Raw genomic sequence first — 22,194 nt, 5'->3', positions numbered from 1 at the left:
CCCCCTGTCCAGGCACCCTGGCTCCCCAGAGATGTCAGGACCTATGAGGAGGCGTGATTAGGCTTCCAGGTGGGTGCCCAAGGCTCACGAGGAGCCAGCCCGGTCGCACTTGCTGCAGCTGTTGGAAATGGGGGTGGTGGCAGCAACAGGACCAGGCCCTCCATGAGTCCTTTCTGATCACTGGACTTTGGGCAGCGGGCAGGGCCTCTGAGAGTCGATGGAGCCAGACCCTTGCGTTTGTGCCACCCGGAAGAAGGTGAGGATGTCCATTCTGGAACCCGCTGCTTTGTCACCTCGGTGACATGTTTCTTTCTCCCGGGCTTCCCACCCTGGATACCCCTAGGAGTAAAGAGCGCGTCCATGCGCAGAGACCTTCAGCCGGTGTGTTCTTCCTCTCTCTCCCTTCTCATTTCACAGACACCAGAATGGACACAACTGGTCCAGGGGTGCACAGCCCTGTTCCGACAACATGTGGCTGGAACAGAGGTCTCCTGACTCTCGGGCCTGTGTCTTTCCTATTTCCAGTATCTCCCCAGGGCCGGTGACACCACGGCCTCGCAGCTCCCCTCAGGCTGGTGTTTTCATTTTCTGGCGCTCTTGGGCAGGAGCTCCTCCTTGTTTCCAACCCAGATGCTCAGGCTTTGTTCTAAGCCCCATTTCCTCATACAGTCTCCTCTGTCAGCTCAGGGAAGGGGCCACGGTCTCTCACAGAAAGTCTCGCTTGCTGCTGGTGCTCACATCTCTATGCACTAAACAGCAGACAAAGGGGCAGCTTCCCGACTCTTGTAAATAGTGCAGCTCCTGAATCTGAAAACCAAAATAACCTCTGCCTGCACCCCAACATCCCATGCCTGAAACTCGCTCTCCAGCAGACGCCCCCTTAACGGACGCCGCTAACCTCCAGGCCCCAGGCCTGTGCTCTGTTCTGGAGGAGGAGCGGGCAGGGCGGGTGGCTGAAGGCATGTGGCTAGTTCTTCTATCTAGTCAAGACTGTGGGGTGAGGAGGGCGCCATCCCACAGGCCTCCAGACTGCCAACCCCAAAGGGGCGTGCTTCTGCCCTCTGGCACCAGTGTCACACCATCTCCCACCGAGTCCTCTGGAGCCCTGAATCCTTCTTCTGGGCTGTTGTTGACACTGACTGGACGGGAGGAGGCCCCATGAGGTTTTTCCATGTCGGGGAGGAATGTACCTCCCCCTGGATCCGCTCACAGCCTCAGCCCTGCCTGGAGGAGCTCTCCACACTCCCACCCTCCAAATATGGCCACGCGCCTGCCAAGGAAGATGAGGTGATTCTCTACAGAAAGGGCCCCGGCCATTCTCCAAATCAGTCCCGTGAGCTTTCAGTGTGCTAGGAGGGAAGAAGCCCTGCCCGAGACGCCAGCGCAGACGTGGCTGAGCCCTGCTAAGGGGTCTACTCTGAAACGGGCACCTGCTGTTTGGGCGCACTGGCCTGGATGCCCAGAAAGTCAGGGTGCGGGGATTTGCCATCACACAGAGAGAAACGATGTACCTCCTACGTGCCCAGGACCTCTGCCTGGCATCTGGTTCCTCCCATACCTCCAGAAAGTGGGTTTTCTTTTCTTCTCTTTCTTTTTTTTTTTAAAGATTTTATTTATTTATTTGTCAGAGAGAAAGAGAACACGAGCAGGGGGAGTGACTTTTTCTAGAGCTGAGCACCTCCTTGACAAGGCTGGTGCAGAAATATCACGGTAAGAAAGACTCCGCAGAATCAAAGAGAGAATTTATTGTCAGAGGCTCTCATCAACTTTCCTTCCCCCGCTTCCCCACTGTCCTGTGCCACCTTGTAACCAAGGCAGAAAGTCAAACACTTCTTAAGAGAGAAGAGAAAGCCGGACCTGATGCATGCAAGGTGTCAGAGCGAGAAGGGTTTAGGTTTGACTGGAGAAAGAAGATGCTGAGAGGAAAAGTGGCCTCGCTCCAGAGCGGGCTGTGGAGGCATCAAAGGGGTCACCAGACTCCCTGCTTCTGCTTGGCACGCCTTCAGGCCCCAGCTTGGTGCGCTCTGCCCAGACATGGAAACACGCCCGTGACTCAGGGAATCTTAAGTGGCGGTTGCTAGGTTACAGGTTTCCTCAATGTGCACTCAATGTAAGGATTAAAGAATGTCACCTGGCTGGGAGGAAGAGCCATGGGGGAAGGAGTAGGGGAGATGGAGAGAAGCCAGTATTTCCAGAACAAGCAATTAGGCCATGGTCTGAAAGGCATCCCATTCTTAGTACTTTTCCAAGGGTCTGAGTCCCTAGATCTCGTGGCCCTCTCAGAGGGTGGTGCTTGCAAAACATGAGCGTTAGGCTTGGATGGGGCTGGAGTCCAGTCCTTTCCCAGTGATGCTGCCCAGCACACAGTCTGGTAATGGGGGGACAGAAGTCGCTGGAACCCTTTGGGGGCCTGGGCTCTTTCCTTCACTGTAACTGGACAAAAAGCCGGAAGCCAGGTGTGAGTGGAAAAGCTCAGTGTCCTTAAGAATACACAAGCTTTCCTTTGTGATTTAACTGTTCAAGTTCCTGGGGCGGGGGGGTGGGGTGATGTTGGATTTAGAATTCACAAACCAGATCCGCACTGGTCCAGGCCCTCAAGAGGCCACAAGTCCTTTACTTTATGTCACAAAGTCTCAGACTCCCCATCTGTGAAAGTGCGGACTAAGACCCACCCGGGTCACCTTTCCCAGGGTTGTTTCAAAGATCGTGAGAAAATGGGTATGTGAGGGTTTGGGTTAGCTGGATGAGTTTTGCAAGCGCAAAGTAGTGTGGGACTCTGCTGCCCCGCTGGAGTGGGTGGGGGCACAAGGAGCCTCGCCTCACTGCTTTGGTAAAAGGCTCAGTAAGCGGGCACCTGAGTGGCTCAGTTGGTTAAGTGGCTGCCTTTGGCTCGGGTCAGGATCCCAGAGTCCTGGGATCAAGCCCTGCAGCAGGCTCCCTGCTTAGTGGGGAGCCTGCTTCTCCTTCTCCCTCTGCCTAGTTGTGTTTTCTCTCCATCTCTCCAATGAATAAATAAAATATTAAAAAAAAAAAAAAAGGTTCAGTAAGCAAGGGAGGCCTGAGTGCATAGTGGATTAAGCATCGACCCTTGATTTCCGCTCAGGTCATTATCTTGGCTTAGGTCATGATCTTAGAGTTGTGATCTGGAGCCCCAGGTCAGACTCCATGCTCAGAGGGGAGCCTGCTAGAGCTTCTCTTTCCCTCCCCCTGCTCACATTCTCTCCCTACCCCTCTCTAAAGTAAATAAATGTTTTTCTTTTCTCTCTCTTTTTTTTTTTTAAAGCTCAGTGGGTAAAAGAGACTGAAGACCTACCCCACAAGCCCCTTTGAGGAAGGGCTAGGGCTTTCAGTCTTCCTGATCAGCCTATGCTGGTTTTGTGAAGACAGCTCAAATCGGGAGTTGAAAGTCTATTCCCTCGTCTCCCCGGGGAGATTGTGATCCCTAGGACAGAAGAGAAATATTTGGTGTTTCCTGTAAAACTTCATTAATTCAGACCACATTCTTTTGGAATTTATGAGTTCTTACTGGATAGAGAAAGCAGAACACAACCTTCCTCTGAAGGTTCTAGAGGTGCTTACTGTGTAAGTACAGAGAATTCAAACTAAAAGAAACAGGGGAATTTCTAAGCCAAGAACTCAAGATATTAAGATAGGCCTACTGTGAGTCGTGACGTCTGTTTCTCACAGGAAGTCATTCCTGAGCAAGGGGCAAAATGTCTGTTTGTTCTCTGTCTGCCTTCTTCTGCTGTTGTTGACGATAGTAGGTAACAATGGTGTTAATAGCGATTTACCAGGCCCTTGCTATGTGCCGGAAAACAGAACAGAGCCTTTTACAAACAATATGTCATTTAATCTTCACGAAAATCTGCAAGGATCCATCCATAGCATGGAATACTATGGATACTTCTATCAGAAATAAAAAGGAATAAACTATTGGCAAACATACAACAACCTGGCATATTTCCACGGAATTATGCCAGGAGAGGGGTGGGTAGTCAATCCCAAAATGTTGCCTACTGTATCATCCTATTTAAGTAACATTCTTGAAATGACAAAATTACAGAATTGGAGAACAGATTAATAGTTGCCAGGGCCTGGAGAGCAAAGAGTGGGAGGGATGTAGGTGTGGGTATAAAGGGGGAATAGAAAGAATCCTAGTGATGTGAAGGAAGTACCTTCCCTCATCAACTGCCATAGCCAGGTTGTAATATTATTGTACTAGAAGTTTTGCAAGATGTTACCATTGAAGGAAACTAGGTAAAGGGTGTTATTTCCTACTACTGCATGTAAATCTACAATTTCTCTCCAAATAAAAAGATAAATTAAAATAATAGAAGGAAATTGGGTCTCGGAGTAGTTAAATAATTTCAGGGCCAGAATTCAAACCAACCTCTGTCAGACTCCCAAGCCTGAGTGTTTCAAGACTGTATTCAAGGGAACCAGAAAGAAAGAGAACCCCACAGGCTTTGCAGTCAGACCAGGGGGCCCACAGGTGTCTTGGGCACCTTTGTTACAAGGGATTGCTATCCTGAAAAGGCTATGAGAATGTGGCTTGAGAAAATTATTTGGCAAGCCCCGTGGATCGGTGCTGAGTGGTAACATTGCATAACCAGGCCTCCCCTCCTCAAGGAGTGTGCAGAAGGCATGGCAATGGGGGAGCGCTGCGTCCCCCCCGCCCTTCCTCCATCTACTTCGGTGTCTCTGGTTACGTGTCCACATGTGTGTGCTTTGTCAGTTACTATTTCCGGACGGGAGAGGCTGGGGCGATGTGTAAGTCACACAGAGGTGCGCGGGGTCAGTGGCCCCGCTCTGACTGGGTGCACCTATGTCAGGTCTGCACGTGTCACACCCACGGACCTTGTTTCTATGAGGTTAAAGCACTTGATCCTGCCTCCCCCAACGCAAAGCTGACTACTGAGCCAGCCTGTCACGAACCGGGTCTGGGTGCTGTAGATAAACTGGGTAATTGGTCTCTCCGCCTCCTCATCCAAAACAAACACAAACCGCCCCCCCCCGCCACACACACACACACACACACACACACACACACACACCCCACCATCAAGCTGGAGGGAGTCTGGTCCCTGAAATCTGGGTTCCTGGCTCCAGTGCCCCGCCCCTCTGACCCCGTAGACAAGGTGAGCGGCTCCCGCGGGGCCCTTTCCCTCCCCCGCGGGCGGGTGCTGCCAGCGCTTATATAAAGAGGTCACGGCCTGCTCCGCCGCGGGGCGCACGCGGCCTCCTGCACAGGTGTGGCGGCTGCGGGTGGGGAGGTGCGCGGAGCAGCCGGGCCGGCCTCCTCCCCGCGGGCGGCTCCGCTTCTCCTTCGCGCTGCTCGTCCCTTCTCCTCGCCTGCATGTGTGACGGCGGCGTGCGCGCTGGGGAAGGACACCGCGCCCTCTCCCCGGCTACCCGCCGCCCCGGGGCGGAGGGCCTCCTGGATCCCCGTTTCCCCGCTCCCTGCTGATGCGCGGTCTGCGCCTCGCCACCGCGTTCCTCCGGCCTGGCTGTGTAAGTGGCGCGGGGGCGTGGGCGGGAGGGCGCGGGCAGGGGGGCGGGGGCAGGGAGGCGGCGGCGCCCGGAGGTGTTAACTCCTCGCTCCGCGGGCAGGCAGCGGGGCGCCGCGAGTCCCCGAAAGCCCCCAGCCCAGCGCGCGCCCTGCTAGCGTCCGAGCAGCCCGTCCGGAGGGGCGGGGGACAGGGCGCTGCGGGGCGCGATGCCGCCGCGGGGTGGCGCCCTCGGCCGCCGCGTCCTCCCTTTAAAGTTGGCAAGGACCTGGGAGCCGGGAGTCCGCCGGGCCGGCGGCGCGAGGAGGCGAGGGCGCGGGGCCCCGACCGCCCTTGATTCGCCCCATCCCTCCCGCAGGGCCAGGCGCGGACGCCGCCGGACCGCGCAGTCTGGAGGGACTGTGAAGCGCTGGCCGGCGTCGGGGCCCTTGCCCGGGGTCGGGCGGGAGCCGGCGGACGGGAGCCAGATGGAGGCGGCGAGAGGGGGCGCGGAGTAACGGGCGGCCCCCCGGGCTCGCACCTCCCGCGGCGCCCTGGCTCTCCGCGGGCACAGGGGCGCGGCGGGCGGGGTCCCCGGGGCTGCGATGGAGGTGCCTAACGTCAAGGACTTCCAGTGGAAGCGCCTGGCGCCGCTGCCCAGCCGCCGGGTTTACTGCTCCCTGCTGGAGAGCGGGGGGCAGGTCTATGCCATCGGGGGATGTGACGACAACGGCATCCCCATGGACTGCTTTGAGGTCTACTCCCCCGAGGCCGACCAGTGGACCGCCCTGCCCCCCCTGCCCACAGCCCGGGCCGGGGTGGCCGCCATCGCCCTGGGGAAGCGGATCATGGTGATCGGGGGTGTGGGCACCAGTCAGCTGCCCCTGAAGGTCGTGGAGATGTACAACATCGATGAGGGCAAGTGGAAGAAGCGGAGCGTGCTGCGAGAGGCCGCCATGGGCATTTCTGTCACGGCCAAAGGCGAGTGGGGCCAGGGTGGCGGGAGGGCAGAGAGGAGGGAGTGGGGGACCACGGGGAGAGGGATAGAAACCCACACTGAGTCGGGGGCCCGCTCTCACAGTCCTGATCCTGTCTGATCCCTAGAAGAGACCTGAAACTGAAGACCCACTGGCCTTATTTTACAGATGGGAAAACAGGCTCAGCAGGTGAAGTGTCTAGTAATTCCACCAGGCTCTTCCCGGAGAGCTGGGCGCGCCTGGCCAGAGGGGAGAGCTGAAGGGTTAGTGCTGTGTCCCTGCAGACGCCTTCATTCTGCAGAAGGACAGAGCCTCCCACCCACACCTTATCCCCTGCCCACTGCCTTTTAGGGGCCAACGTCTCAGAGACATATCTGAGGTCCTGGGAACCTTCTCTGCCTCCTTGAACCATCCCCAGGCCCCACCACGGGGGCTTTGAGGCCTGACTCCAGGGCCTTCCCCACTACCCTCTATCTCCCCCTCTGCCTCCTAATCTCAGAGAGGCTAATGAATGGGGACTAGAAAGTTCTTGAGGGTCATGCTCCTGCAGCATCCTGCCCAGGTTCACAGGTCTCAGGTCGAGCATGTGCTGATCAGGAGGTTACGTTCGTTTCACTTTTTCAAAATCCCTTGTTTCTTTCTCGTTGGGTTTAGCACAGCCCAGAGCACAGAGGGGGCTCCAAATTCTCTTTTGCTGAAACATGCAGGGTTTTTTGTGTTTTTTGTTGTTGTTGTTGTTGTTTTGCTGCTGTTGCTGCTGTTGTTTTTTTTAAAGGTTTATTTATTTGACAGGGAGAGAGAGGGCACGAGTGGGAAGAGCCGCAGAGGGAGAAGCAGGCTCCCCTCCGAGCAGGGAGCCTGAGGCAGGGCTGGATCCCAGGACTCAATCCCAGGACCCTGAGCCAAAGGCAGATGCTTAACCAACTGAGCCACTCAGGTGCCCCAGTGCAAAGGGCTTTATAAGAAATGGTCCAACAGGAATTAGAAGGCCCCCAGTGCAGCTCAGATAGCCTTGGTCAGATGCAATCCTCCCTCCTCCTCAGGCAAAACCATCCCATTGACCCATTGGGTCTACTGTAGATCAGGAATCAGTACTTCTTGAATACCTGCTCTGTCCCTTGCATAGTTCTAGGTCCCAGGGATGAAGGAGAGAGACCGAAGTCCTGGTCCCTACTTTCAGAAGTCCGGGTCTTGACCAGTGGAGGTGACTAGTGAGAAACTCTAACCCAGAATCCCTCAGGGCAGTGGCCTGTGGGGCCTCCAGGAACCCTGGGTAGGAAAGACAGGAGACCTGGAGGCCTGTTGTGGGGGGAAAGAGAGAGAAAGTGTTTTCCTTGCCGCCCCTCCCACCCCCTGCATCGGCCTCGAGAAGTGCTGCTGGGAGATTAAGAACTCACATTTATTGAGTCATTACCGTAGGTGCTTTATGTGTTTTAATGTGATCTTCACAGGCTGGGTGATGAGGTAAGCGCTATGATTACCCTCATTCTGGAGGGAAGCCATGTGGGGCCCGAAGAGGTTAAATACCTCGCCCAAGGTCACAGGGCTAATGAGTGATGATGGAGTCTCTGCTCTTCACTGTGGCACTGACTGGGTTCAGCAGTGGGTCTGATAAGCTTTCCTATGCCTGTGTGGCCAGCACTGAAGCAAAGTCTGGGGCCATGGACGAACAAATTCTCTAACAATCTAGTGGAAGAAACAGACGACGATTATTTCGGTAATAAATAGCAAGTAGGGCAAAGTCAATGCCTTGGGAGGCACTGGTCTGGTGCTCTCAGCCCAGCTCTGCCGTGGGGGGACACCCAAGTGCCCGTGAAGGACTGAGTAGGAGCTGGCCCAGGAGTGGTGGTAGGGCACGGACCAAGGGTTCTCTGCTGGAGGTGTGTTTTCGGGGGGACATAGGTATGGGCGAGGCAGAGCTCATGTAAGGGAAACCCTCCCAATATTAGCAGGCCCAATCTCCTGACCTGAGGTTACAGTTGGGATTTTTTTCCTTTTTCAATAAAACTGGAGGTAGTGCTCAATAGAAGGAAATAGCACTCATCCCTGTAATTCCCTTGAAGAATAAAAGCCTCTTAGGGCCCGAAGCTGGGAAGACTGCCTACTGGGAGACAGAATCCCAGGCACGGGTGGGTCCCCGGGAAGGCGAGTGGCTTGTGGGGTCAGGGAGCAGGGGACGCTGTGTCTCTGGTCTTTAGGAGGCCCTGGAGGGAAGCCCCAGGAAACAGCTTATCCTTCCTACTGCGGTGTGTCAGGGAGGTGCTTGCCTACCTGCCTACTTGCCGCCATGAGCAACAAGAAAATGGGAGCGAACTCGCTTCTGCTCTGAGAGTACCCAGCTTACCGCCCTGGCAGGGTTCCTTAAAGGGGCTAGTCTTCTGTCCTCCAAAGCCTCCCCCTCATTCAGCCCTAACCCTGTCTCATCTAGTGCAGGATGCCTTCCGGAGCCCACACGCCACCCAGTGTGCGAAGGAGGAAGGCACTCCCGGGGGAGCAGGGGGCAGACAGAGAAAATCAGCAGCAGGCCAGTGTCCCACAAGGCCAGCGACAAGCAGGGCTGACCTCATTTCCAAAGGCTCCTGCTGGGTCTGGAGCATTCCAGTCTGGGAATGCCTAAGCAACAGTCCACTATTGGAAGGCATCAGACGAATACCTCTCCTCTTTGGCATTCCCTCTGGCTGCCTAGGAGGGAGGAACATGGAGAGGACAAGACCTGCGAAGGGTTGTCCAGACCCCCACTCCATCACAGTCTACCCCGTGCCAGATTCAGCCAAGGGCCAGACACCAAGGACGACTGAGACACGCAAGCGTGATGCGGTTTCAGGAAGACCCAGGCTCAACCCAGCAGGGACTTGTGGTTTCATCAGCCCCACTCAGGGAGGTTGCAGTGGTTGGGAACCTGGCCTGAGCTTAGTGCTGGTCTTCAAGCTGTCTCATCGTGCAGATAAGCTGAGCCAGGGGTATGTGTGTGGCCTTTCTCCTTAGACTACCGAGTGTACGCGGCTGGTGGGATGGGCCTGGACCTCCGTCCACACAACCACCTCCAACACTATGACATGCTCAAGGACATGTGGGTGTCACTGGCACCCATGCCCACCCCGAGATATGCTGCCACCTCCTTCCTCCGAGGCTCCAAGATCTACGTGCTAGGTAAGGACATGCTATCTGTCCCGCCTCTGTCTCTTCTCTCCTGGGGTCCGTTCCCACAGGAAGCACTGACACACAGTGCGCTCCCTGTACAGCTCGGTAACCGTCAAAAGGGGAAACCCAGCCCTTGCCCTCAGGTACTTACTGTGGCCCCCCCTCTTCCACCCCTCCAACCCCGTTCTGGCCCCCAGGGGGACGACAGTCGAAGTATGCAGTCAATGCCTTTGAGGTCTTTGACATTGAGACTCGCTCCTGGACCAAGTTCCCCAACATTCCCAGCAAGCGGGCCTTCTCCAGCTTTGTGACCCTGGATGACCGCCTCTACAGCCTGGGGGGCCTGAGGCAGGGTCGGCTCTACCGGCAGCCCAAGTTCCTCCGGACCATGGATGTGTTCGACATGGAACAAGGTAAGCAGGGCACTGGCTACTCGCTGCCCACGACCCCTCTGGCTGACTCCCTGCACCTTGCCCCCATCCCATGCACCCGCCCAGGGCCGCTGCCCTAGCAGGGGGAGCCTTTCAGAGATCTGGACAGCCCTCACTATTCCGGGCTACTGTTGAGATCGCTTTCCTCCATCTGGACAGGGTTCCTCCTGGCTGGCTGGTTATTTGTCTCCAAGACTTTCCCGTCTATTTTCTTCTTACGACATCCAGGCAGGGCCAGGGGAGTGAGGGCTTCTCCTGCTTTTTACCAATGTAGACCCAGAAGGATCCCGACCTTCCTGCTCGCTGCCTCTAGTTAGCCTTCTCTCCAGCTCGGAGCCCATGAGAACAGAGATAGAACGAGGTGATTCGTTGCAGGGGATTTTGGTTCCTTGGACTGGAGCAAGCCTGGGTGGGAAAGGGGGGAGGCCTCGGAGCCCATCATTTCAAACAGCAGGAGGTGTAGTTTCTGCCCAGAGCACAAAGGGTGGTTGGAATAGACTTGGGCCTCGGACGTGAGCTCTGGGGACAAGGTGTATATTTGGTGAGGGAGGTCAGCATCTAATTCTCTCTCAATTTATGCGCCACGATCCATGGCCCGTAGGGGGCTGGCTAAAGATGGAACGCTCATTCTTCCTCAAGAAGCGGCGGGCAGACTTTGTGGCCGGCTCTCTGAGCGGACGGGTCATAGTGGCCGGAGGACTCGGTAAGGATGGCGCTTTCAGGCTGTTACTGCGGGTCGGGTGCTTGGTGGACACTTGGCGCTCTGCGTGAGCAGGAGAAGGTTCTGGCTGCTTCTTGCACACTGCCTGCCTACCACTTTAACCCAAATAATTCAAAACATGCCCTCCCACGTATCCACAAACGGGTCCCCATGTGCTCTTTCCAGCCTCTCACACAGGGGGACTGAGGCCAAGACAGCATGCGGAACAGGCTGCCGACCTTGGAAAGCAGGCTTGCTGAGCACAGCTCCCTGGGGCCCTATCCAGGAACACCTGGGGACAAATGCATGGCAGGGATTAGCCTGGTCCTCTTTCTCTGGCTTGCTCTACTCCCTGCATATCCAGCTCCATCGTGGACTAGGAGAGCAACCTGATTAGACAGATTTTTGTAACGGGTTCAGGATTTGCTGGGCTACTCCTCACAGAGACTAGAGGTATTTTGAAGGCAGGATCCCAGCCTCAACAGGGCAGAGAACCTCTAGTTGCCCAGAGGTTACGCAGTGTAGGCAGACTCCCACTTCGCCCGAGCATGGAAGGAGCTCAATGCGAGCCAGACCTCGGGGACAGCTGTTTAGTACAAGGCAAAAGAAAGGCGGCAGCAGCGTCTAGAGACTTGGGGTCAAAGCAGTGGGTGGAGATGAAAAGAAGGAGAGAAAGCAGGCAGGGCTAAGAGGCTGTCGGCCAAGAGCCAAGGCCCAGGGTCCGGAGGGAGCCGTTCTGCAGTCCAGGGACTGAGGTCCGTGGCTTCTGCTTGTGGGTTCCAGAGGGGACCACGGAGGTGGTGGCACTGAGGGGCAGGGATTGGTGGCTGGTCTCCTTTGTGAGGTCCGCTTCCCTTGGCACTTCCAGGGAACCAACCCACGGTCCTGGAGACGGCAGAGGCATTCCACCCGGGGAAGAACAAGTGGGAGGCGCTCCCCACCATGCCCACGCCCCGCTGCGCCTGCTCCAGCATTGTCATCAAGAACTGCCTCCTGGCCGTGGGGGGCGTCAGCCAGGGTCTGAGCGACGCCGTGGAAGCCCTGTGCGTCTCCGACTCCTAGCTGCCCCCGGGCCTGGCGCCTCGGCCCTAGACCAGACCACTCCACTCTTGACGACAGACATGGTCTCATCAGAGCAGTTTGGGTGACTTCCCAGGATGCCAGCTCCTGTCCGCAACTGGGGGGGGTCAGGCCCTAGAGGCTCTGGGGGACCTCCCCCCACCTGCAAACTGTATCGATCCCAGGAAACCGTAAGAAGACACGCTGACTCCGCCAACCTGCAGCTGGAGCCCAGCCCAGCTCTGAGGAGGCTCCTCCCCTCCTGCTCAGGCAGAGGAAGGCCCAGGAGTACCGGCTACCTCCCCTTCCTCTGAGTTCCGCCTCCCCCAGTGGCCAGGGCAGGAGGTGGGTGGGGTAGAAGACCACGGCTATCACTGTCTTCTCCCCAGCTCTGTGCTACTTTGAGGGTCTCTAGGGATGGAAAATGGTGAGGGGTTGCAAGGAGTCCGGAACCCGTCTTCTCTCCCATGATTCGCATCCCTGCCCCGTTTGGCGGTCAGCAGCGGGCCTGCCCTCGCCCTCATCTGCTCAGCGACTCGGCTCTGGAGCAGAGGCCTCTGAGCTGGAAGGGAAGTCAGGTTCAAATGGACCAGTCCAGGTCAGCAGCCTCGGCCAGCAAGATCCCAGGCCTCTCCGGTCCTTGATGGGAACGCGATGATGAGGAAGGAGCAGACACCCAGCCCAGGCTCTGCTTCCCACTCCTCTCCTCACTCACTTTCTCCTTCCGCCACCCCTCCCTGGCTCTTTTGTCCCCAGCGTTCCTGGAGCGTTTCTGTACAAAACCTTCTCGTGTACACTGTGGCATCAAAATCCACAAAGTCTGGATTGACTACACCCGGGTTAACAGCAGCAGCACAATGATTAAAATCTATATTCCTATCCTCTCGGGCAGCTGGTGCCGGGGTTGGGTGGATGGGTATCTTGACAGGTAGAGGGGACCCCCAAAATCTGTCCCTGTGACGGTGTCAGACTAAATAGGGCCCCAGGCAGCCAGCTGTCCTTGGCTGTTCCCCCGGAGCAGGTTCTATCCCCAAACCTCGACCGGCCGTGTCACCTCGCTCCCAGTACAGCTATAGGCAAGACTCCAGTTAGGAGGCAGGAAGGGCTGCGCTCAGCAGCTGATGTCTTCACGGTGGCCTCAGTTCACTCAGCTGAAGTTCACTGCCATCTTACCCAAGGGGGAAAGGGATTGCTCATGGACTTAACGACTTGAAGGTTTTAGAGCACCTCTTTCTTCTTCTTCTTCTTTATTCTTTTTTTTTTTTTTTTTAAGATTTATCTATTTATTTGAGAGAGAGTGAGTGAGCACACAGATGGAGAGGAAGAAGCAGGGCCCTGCTGATCAGGGAGCCCAACGTGGGGCTTGATCCCAGGACCCTGGAATCATGACCCGAGCTGAAAGCAGACTCTTAACTGACTGAGCCACCCAGGTGCCCCTCCGCCCCCTTTTAAAGATTTTATTTATTTATTTATTTATTTATTTGTCAGAGAAAGAAAGAAAGGGGAGAGCACAGCTGGGGGAGAGGCAGAGGCAGAGGGAGAAGCAGACACCACGCTGAGCAAGGAAGGAGCCGAGGCAGGACTTGATCCTAGGACCCTGGAATCATGACCTGAGCCGAAGGCTAAACTGACTGAGCCCTCCAGGCAACCGCTGCTGCTGCCGCTGCTGCTTCTTTTTAAAAAGATTTTATGTATTTGTTTGCAAGCCGCAACAAGCAGTGGGGAGGGGAAGAGTGAGAGAAGCAGGCTCCCCCCACCCCTGAGCAAGGAGCCCCATGCAGGGCTCGATCCTGGGACCCTGGGGTCCTGTCCTGAGCCGAAGGCAGACACTTAACCAACTGAGCCAGTTATTTTTAAAAGCTGTACCAGCACCAGGGATACAAAGAAAACCTGCCTCGGGAGGGGTTACCGGGGAGTCAGACGGCACTTACTGTGCGATGGTGTAATTCATTCCCGAGAGGCAGGAACAGAGGAAAACCTGTCAGGGCTCAGGGCTCAGGGGGAGCCTCCTGGAGGATCGGCTCTGGGGATCAGGACCAATAGAATCTGGGGCTTTTCTCCTTTCATGCAGCCTCAGAAGGGTGCTGCCCCCTGCTGGCCCAGCCTGGCCTTCCCACGCAGGCCAGAGGCAGCCGATGGCCACCAGTGCCCCCTGGTGAGCCGACTGTGGGGGAGACTTTCCTATTGCTTCTGGGCACCCCTATTTCGGATCTGTTTGTTGCTGAAGTAACTGTTAGAAGAAGGTGCCAGAAGACCTTCAGCCCCCGTGAGGGATCAGGGGGTTTGGGAAGCCAATGCCAAGTCCAGCCCTGGTCTGCCCACCCCCACCCCCCACCTTCCACTGTCCCCTTTCACCCTCCCTGAGAAAGGCATTTACAAGCAGGGGTGGCTCTGCCCTTTCCAAGAGAAGCCAAAGCCGTGTGTGTGTGTGTGTGTGTGTGTGTGTGTTGGAGGAGGGGCCTTTCCAAGTACACAGAACAATATTGGATCTAAGGATGGGACCGAGGTGTTTTTAAATGGTCAGAATTTCAGGGGCACGATGAGCCTGAAAAAGGGTCTCCCTATTATGAGAATGGGGGACTGGCCACCACAGCCCATGAGGGCCACTAAGAGCCAGAGCTGGCATCTGCTGAGGACTTACCTCTTGGAGGTCCCTCCTGGGAAAGACTGGGGGTGCCTTGCTGAGGTAGGGAAGCAGGAAGTGTCAGTGGTGAACCACGTGGTCTGTACCTCGAGGGACCATGAAAGCGGCTCGGGATCTGGGGAGAGATGGCCCGGCTCCAGGCCCCGCTCCACCCCCTCCACCCCCCCACCCCCACCCCTGCATAGGCTTTCCTGTCACCATCCCTCTCTGGAAAGGTCCCTCCCCTCTTCTTTCTCCTCTTCATCTCCCAATCTGACAAGGTGGTGAAGCCCTCACTTCAATCCTTAGATCAACTTGATGAGGTAAGGAGTGTCCCATTTCGCAGATGAGAAAGCTAAAGGCTCCAAGAGATTACGTAACTTGTCCAAAGTCCCCAGCTAGTAGGTGACTGAGCCATGTCTGAGATTTCAACTGTTGTGAACGAAACATGCCATTGCCTCGAATGACATAGCGCACGGAGGCAACAAGGACATCAGCTGGGGTGTACTATGTAAGGAGTTCGAAATGTCAAGCCCAGAAAGATGGGTGCCATGACAGCTGGAGGCCCCTCACATCCTGGTATCGGTCTGTTTTACAGATGGGGGAATAGTGACTTCCTTATCCGGAAATGGGGGAGCCCAAGCTTTCTAGCTTGCCCTCACATACTCAGCAGCTGGTTCATGCCCGGAACCCAGCCAGTGCCTGCGAAGTGTGTCTTGAGTGAGTTTAGGTGATGGTTCCTTGAGGAGAAGAACTGGGAAAAATTCCCAGGACCAGTTCCTCATTAGCCAAATTGGACTCTCCCAAGACAATTTCTTTTCTTCATGCAAAACACCCTCCGAAGAAGAAGTATTTGGCAGATGACTCAGAGGGTCAGTGGGATAAGGGACTGGAGGCCCGGAAGTATCTAAAGACCGGCCACCTGAGGGGACCGCTAGAGTTGGTGAGTTTTCTAGGCGGTTCAGAGAGAAGTCTGTCCCCCCCCCCCCCCAGCTTCCCTCCACCCTCTGCATTGCTGGAGTGAGGACCTTCAGGCTTGTGACTAGTGGTCTGGCCTATCTGGGCTGGAGCTGGGCCTTCCAGGCTCCTCCTCTGGTCAGCCTTGCAAGGGAGGGTGTGGCTGTGCCCTTGAGGCGATGGACTCCTAAGCTCCCACTCACTGTCCCCCGAAGGGCGCCTGCCCTGCCCTCCTTATCTGGAGGATGAGAAGGGGACATTGGGGGCACCCTCCTTCCCACTCAACAGAAAGTGAGGCTTGGTCCTAATCTGTTTAGCAACTCACATCCTTAAAAGCAAACAATCATAAGGGAATAGTAAGGGATAAATCATTTTCCCAGGCTCCCCTATCTGGATTCAGTGTCCCCATCTTTGGGGACCCTTCAGGATGGGTCTCTGTTCACCTCAGACCTCTGCATCCAACACCTGTAGAAAGCCGGCTCAAGGGGCATCTGGGTGGCTCAGTGGGTTAAAGCCTCTGCCTTCAGCTCAGGTCACGATCCCAGGGTCCTGGGATCGAGCCCCACATCGGACTCTCTGCTCAGCAGGGAGCCTGCTTCCTCCTCTCTCTCTGTCTGCCTCTCTGCCTACTTGTGATCTGTCTGTCAAATAAATAAATAAAATCTTTAAAAAAAAAAAAAAAAAAAAAGCCGGCTCAACAGTGGTGACAAAGAACCATGCCACCTTTGGTCTTCTCACTCACATCCCCTCAGGTTGGCCCCTCCCCGTTTCCCTTGGCCACTCGGGTTCACCCCCTCATCAGCAAGTCACAGCCTCCCCACTGCGGTGCCCCCAGCACTCTCCTCCAGCCCTTCGCACTGCTGTTAGAGCCCCTGTGCTTCGGAAATCTTTCTCTGTCTACGAATCCAGCTGTTCTTGCCAAGCTTAGCATCCCCGGGAGCACCCTCTACTCTTCAGGCAATTCCCAGCCTCAGTCTGGGCCTCTGAGTCCCTTGGCACAGCTCCTAGCTCCCCGCCTCTGCTCCTCCCCTCCTTGCCTCTGCCCAGGGTCCCTGCCCCTCATGCACCTGGTGAACACAGCCACTGCCCCCACACGTGCCCCACCCCCCCCCACAAAACTTTGTAGGTTCTCAGGACCATACGATGCCATTCACCCTCCGGCGCTCAGAGCATCACAGAGAGCCGGGCTTGCTGTGTCCAGATGCGTAACAAATAACTGGTGAAATAAATGTGTAACAGCTGAATTGAATGAAGCCCGTGACTGGCACAAAGAATCAGATTCAGGAAATCAGCGGTATTCCAAGTCCCCTCGCTTAGGGATCGGGTCCCCTCTCCCTTTGCAGCAGGCTTGGACGGGAGGACTGGCTCAGGACTGGGCTTTTCATAAGCTCTGGGGGACAGCCAGCCTATTAATCCCGGCTTGTGCTAACAGCCCCCAGCACCAGACTGTGCTCGTGTCATTCAGGGCCAAGAGAAATGCTGGCTCTGGCCTTCCCTTACCAAGGGTCAGGAGCTGGTGACAGGCTCAAGAATGTGCTTTGTTTGGGGTTTGCATTCCTGGAGCGGCTTGGGAGGCCAAGGGCTCAGGTTGCCAGTGGGAGCCAGACCCGGGGCAGGGAGGTGGCACCGGGCAGATCTTCCCTCCCCCTCCTTCCCCCCGGGCACACCTCCTGTGCCCTGCCCTGCCTGGCCCTCTCCGGACTCAGGGGCCCACTCCCAAGTGCAGGGGGTTGCGGCTGTGGAGGCAGGGCCGGGAGGAAGTGCACACATGGCCCCTTCAAGGGAGAGCATTTAGGTGGAGGATGGAGTCCCGAGCATGGGCCACCACCATAAAACCCCGCAGCCGGGAGCCTTTCACAGTTTACAAAGACCTTCCACGTGCAGGGTCTCTTCACCAATTACGAACTGAGTGAAGAGAAACTGAGTCGCCTGCTCCAGGTCATGTGGCTAACCGGGGGTAGAGCCAGGTGTGGAACCCCATCCTCTGGCTGCCTTTCTGGGGCTCATGTTCCCTTTGCCTCATGGACACCAGCAGCCTCTGTACCCCAGGATCCAACCTAACTAAGACCCTGACTTCACAGGGTCAGGGAAGGATCGATAAAATCCTGGGTGTGAAGCGCTGACCCTGGAAGGATGAGGACTTACTTTTATTTATTTGTTTATTTATTATTTTTTTATTTGACAGAGTGAGCACAAGCAGGGGGAGCAGCAAGCAGTGGGAGAGGGAGAAGCAGACTCCCCACTAAGCAAAGGGCCAGATGCGGGGCTAGATCCCAGGACCCTGAGATCATGACCTGAGCCGAAGGCTGGTGCTTCACTACTGAGCCACCGAGGCATCTCTTATTTTTATATCTTCTGTCCCATCTCAGTCCATCATGCTCTCCGATGACTGAGGCAACAGCACAGCAGAATTAGTGGAAAGTACCTAGTGACTGGGTGCCCAGTGCATTAATCCCATGAATTCTTTTACCCCAGTCCTAAGCATAGGTGCCCCCACTCCTGCCCGCAGACCCCACGGTTATGGGTGTTCTACAGGCTCCGAGACTGAGAAAAGGACATAGGAATGAGAGGCAGCAAAAGAGAAAGATCTTTTCGTTTTGCCATCAACAACAGGATAGGAAGGCCCTTTCCAAAACCCTGCCTAGAACCCCTGCCATGAGTCTACACAAACAGCCACCCCCTCTACCCCCTAACTCCCAGAATATCCTTGTTCAGGCCACAGAGCAGCATGGAGAGTAATCCCCAGGCTCTTCCTCTTCTCACCCCCCAGGCAGGCTCCTCTCTGCCTTCCCCGAGTACACAGCTCTGGCCTCGGGCAGTTTCAGTGCTTATCTTACCAGTCCTGCGACCCAGATCAGATCTGCTGTAGCTCAGGGAGTCTGATAAGCCCCTTGTTGTCACAGCCTGCACACGCACAGGGATCTCTGCCAGAACTCGGGGGAGGAGACTTGAGAGCACCCGAGCTCACTGAAACCCCAAGCAGACATAGGAAATCATCAATCTGGCCCCTTCACATGGTTTCGGCCCACAGAGAGCCCACGAGGCCGTCAGGAGGCACATTTCAGGTTGAGGAAACTATGACATAGAGAGCCACAGTCTATTTGAGACTCTGGGCAAATGAAGTATTCTCTCTGAGCTGAAGTAGGAGGGCTAAGAGAGCTGTTTCTGAAGCCAGATGGTCTGGGCTCCAGGCTGGCTCCACTACTTGCCAGCTTTTCTTGAATTTCTCTGTGTCTCAGTTTCCTCCTCTGTGCAATGGGGGGAACCATACGCCAACACCTGCTTCCTAGAGCTGTGGCAAGGATGGAATTCATGTACACAGCGGCTAGCACGCAGCGTGTTAGCTGTGTAAAAGACAACAACAACAATTCTCGCCCACAGAGTTGCCAAGAGATGGAAAAGTGTCATAGTTAGGCGCGGGGGAGAGCAGAACCTGGAGCCTGGGTTGCAGATCCCGGAGCCAAAACATCATTCCAGTCTGGGGCTGGGAAAGGGAATGGAGCTCCGATTGTAGAGATGGAATCACCTGCGAGGTGGGCAAAAGAAGGGGAGGGATGGAGATTTCTAATTTGTCCTTCCTTAGATATAGCCGAGGCGTCCCAGCAGAGCTGAAAGGAAACACAGAGTTGGTTTACCCAAATCTCTTTTTAGAGATGAGGAAACATTCCCGAGAGAGAAATCCCTTGGCCATAACCCAAATGGGGGCGTTGGTGGTTAAAAGAGCTGGAACCCAGGACCCCTGACTCTTCACCTCCCTGAGCTCTTCCCGTGGCTCCAGGCAGGAGACAGGCAGGCAAGCTGCCTCGGGGAGAAGATATGGGGTCAAGTCCCTCCCAGGCCTCATCTGTGAATAAGATTCAATTTCCCATTGTAATTGACAGCCCGGGGGACCGCTTTCAGTGTTTGCTGCGCACGATTCCCCCAAATTCCTGGTAAGGCTTCCAAAATTTAGATTGTAAGCAGCTCATTAGTTCCAACTTGTATTTCCAGAGCCCATTTGGGCACCACAAAGCAATACCACGCTTAGGAGCTCGAGCTGCCATGTTGGACCCACAGGGTTAGCCTCTCAGCTGTTACTCCCAGTCAGGCCTGGGTGGCCTTGGGCAGGACACCGTACCTAAGACAGTTAGAACCAGGGCTGGCCCAATAAATGTTAGGTATTATTCTACCTATTATTGTCATTGTTGAGTGAATGAATGAACGAAGCGACAAATGGATGAATGGAGTGATTGGCTCATTGAAGGAATAATTACCTAAGAAGACGGGAGCTTGGGGTCACAGCTTTGGGTGTCCCATAAAGCTTGCTAGGCTTAAGTTGGCCAGTAGAGAGCAGCATTGAGTCAGGCATCCTAACTTGCCTGCCACTTGAGAATTTACAATCATCTCTTTGGACTCCCACCTCCTAATCTTGGAGAGCCACTTATAACTCACAGGATTTTTTTTTTAAGATTTTATTTATTTATTTGACAGACAGATATCACAAGTAGGCAGAGAGGCAGGCAGAGAGAGAGAGGCGGAAGCAGGCCCCCCCACACTGAGCAGAGAGCCCAGATCCCAGGACCCTGGGATCATGACCTGAGCCGAAGGCAGAGGCTTAACCCACTGAGCCACCCAGGCGCCCCATAACTCACAGGATCTTATCCAGACCATTCCACTAGCTCCAGGCAGGGGAAGGGCAGCACCTTCAAGGCCATACTGTCCACCATCTGGGGGAGCTGTAACCTATCTCAGGGCTCCAGGGAAAGGGAATATCATGGTTAGGGTCTCAGGCTGGAAGGGCCCTCCGGCCTGCAGCATCCTTTTTGCCAAAGAAAAGATGGGTTCAGGTATTAATACGGAAGTAAATCCCCGAAGAGGAGATATTCTAGGGCTTGGGAACCCCCTAAAGTTCATCTGATGCAGAGTGCTTGGCTGGCCCTTGCCTACTCTGCTGCCTCCACCCCAGCCCCTCCACACATACCCAGTGTCACCTCCGCCCACCCACCTCCACTTCATCCCTGAGGGCCTTTACCCACACTTCTCCCTTTAAGGTCCTCCATCAAATCCTTGAGCCACAGCAGGACCCATCCTTCCAGACTCCCACGGCATCCTGTACTTTTCTTGAGGTCCTTCCTACTTTCTGCCTTGGGTTATAGGATAAACTGTGTGTTCATCTCATTTCCCTTACTAAACTGTATACTTCCTGACAGTAGAGAGCGAATTCTGGGTCACCCCTCAAGGCTCATATTAAGTGTATTTCTTTTTCAGAAGAAATGCTTTACCCCCTCCTCACCCCCAAAATATGGCTTTGGTGTTCCTCACCTGCCCTCCCACCTGCACCCTTTACTTCACACCCCACAGAAGTCCTTACTCTAAGCCATATGAATTTCTGTTTTTACTAGTCTCCAACCCACACAGACATGCATGCACACAGGTGGTGAGGTGTGTAGGGACTGGGACAGACGCTTGTTTCTCACTGCTTGCCTGATGTGGCCCAAAGAATGGTTATCCCCAGAGCCCTTCACACAGCAATCAGTGATAGGACAAGGGGGTGAGGGGGCCAGGCTTCCCCTTCCCAGGAGGGGACACTGGGGCAGGCAGGATTACTATGGCCCGGCTCAGCCCAGCTTTCCAGCCACATCCAAGCACATGACCCAGGAATGTCCTGAAATCTGCTGCTGCCGAGGCCCCAGCTATAATCAGATGCCCTGTCAGGGAATTATCGCTCTGTTGCGACAGACCAGGTCTCCCTGTAAGGAGTCTGAGAGTTGAGTTTCAGCCGTGAACCACATTTCCTAGTCACAGGCTGTTTTGGCTCTTTCTCAGTCTGCATCTGCCTCCTCCTCTGTCTCTGCGGACAGACAGCAACCTGGTCCACTCATCACTACCACCTTTAGTCCCTCAGGGACCACCAGGGCGCCCCTGGCTGGAACAGGGCAGATTTCTTTTCTCTGGGTTCTTTGATCATGCATGACTTGCCCCCTAAAGAAGGATTCACATTCCGGTCATTTAGTCTTCAAATTCCATCATACATATGTTCCTTTGGTTCGTAAACATCTACCAAGCACCTTTTTTTGTGCCTAGCGGTGTGCTAGTAGTATTGGGGGTATCTGGAAGAATTGGTAGGAGTCTAGATGAAGCCTGAAAGGGAGTCTTAGGCTCATCTGGATCATTCTTTCATCTTATTTCTGAGGAGGTGTTGATGCATCTGGCTAATTGTCTCTCACCCTTCAGGTCTCTGTTTAGTAGGCCCCGTCTGCTGGAACCTTCGCCTGACGACTTCATCCTGTCCGGGCCCAAGGCTCCCTCCTGTTATACACCCCAAGGGCATTCTGTTCTCCCATCCTGAGCACATCTTCCTCTGTTGAGGATTGACTTGTTTATTTCTCATTAGACAGACTTCTCTGAGGGCAGGGACCAATATCCAGCATCTAGCAGGCACCAGTATTTATAGAATGAGTAAGTGATTGGTAAAAGGCCACAGAACTGCTTGGTGTCAGCGGGACTAGAACTCAGGGCCCTGTGCTTGCTCTAATACTACACCTGCTTCTTCTTAAGGACCCTAATCCACCTGGATGGGCCCAGCTAGCTTCTATCCCAGGATGGAAGGGGATCTCGGGGGACTGGTACCTGGGCCTCATTCTATTTGGGCAGATGACTCAGAGCAAGGAGGGAGGCTGGTGGAGGAGGAATAACAAATTGGCTACCTCTTGTGGCCCCTCAGAGTTGGGGAAGGGAAGTTGGTTTCCTCCCTAAGTGGATTCTCTCCCGCTACAAAGGAAGCATTCTCCATCCCTAACTCACACTAGAAAGGATCAAAGGATCTGTGGAAGGAGGAAAC

General features: G+C 55.2%; 1 protein-coding gene across 1 annotated transcript; it reads left to right on the top strand.

The window, feature by feature from the left end:
- Positions 1-5,197: 5,197 nt before the first annotated feature.
- KLHDC8A (kelch domain containing 8A) lies at positions 5,198-12,673 on the top strand. The gene is made up of 6 exons (XM_082704047.1): positions 5,198-5,511; positions 5,866-6,467; positions 9,449-9,613; positions 9,802-10,017; positions 10,637-10,738; positions 11,604-12,673. The coding sequence occupies exons 2-6, from the start codon at positions 6,092-6,094 to the stop codon at positions 11,795-11,797; spliced, it is 1,053 nt and encodes a 350-aa protein (XP_082560173.1). The 5' UTR covers positions 5,198-5,511; positions 5,866-6,091; the 3' UTR covers positions 11,798-12,673.
- The last annotated feature ends 9,521 nt before the right edge of the window (positions 12,674-22,194 follow it).

The sequence above is a fragment of the Mustela nivalis genome (assembly GCF_964662115.1).
Source record: "Mustela nivalis genome assembly, chromosome: 16".
Lineage (NCBI taxonomy): Eukaryota > Metazoa > Chordata > Mammalia > Carnivora > Mustelidae > Mustela > Mustela nivalis.
Note: the sequence above shows the minus strand (reverse complement) of the source record. Positions and strands in the feature narration are given on the sequence as shown.

Excerpts from the sequence above, each read along its gene's own strand:
- KLHDC8A (XM_082704047.1), top strand. The coding sequence starts at position 6,092 with ATGGAGGTGCCTAACGTCAAGGACTTCCAGTGGAAGCGCCTGGCGCCG. Across the intron at positions 9,614-9,801 it reads CTCCAAGATCTACGTGCTAG|GGGGACGACAGTCGAAGTAT; the intron begins GTAAGGACATGC and ends TCTGGCCCCCAG. Across the intron at positions 10,739-11,603 it reads CATAGTGGCCGGAGGACTCG|GGAACCAACCCACGGTCCTG; the intron begins GTAAGGATGGCG and ends TGGCACTTCCAG.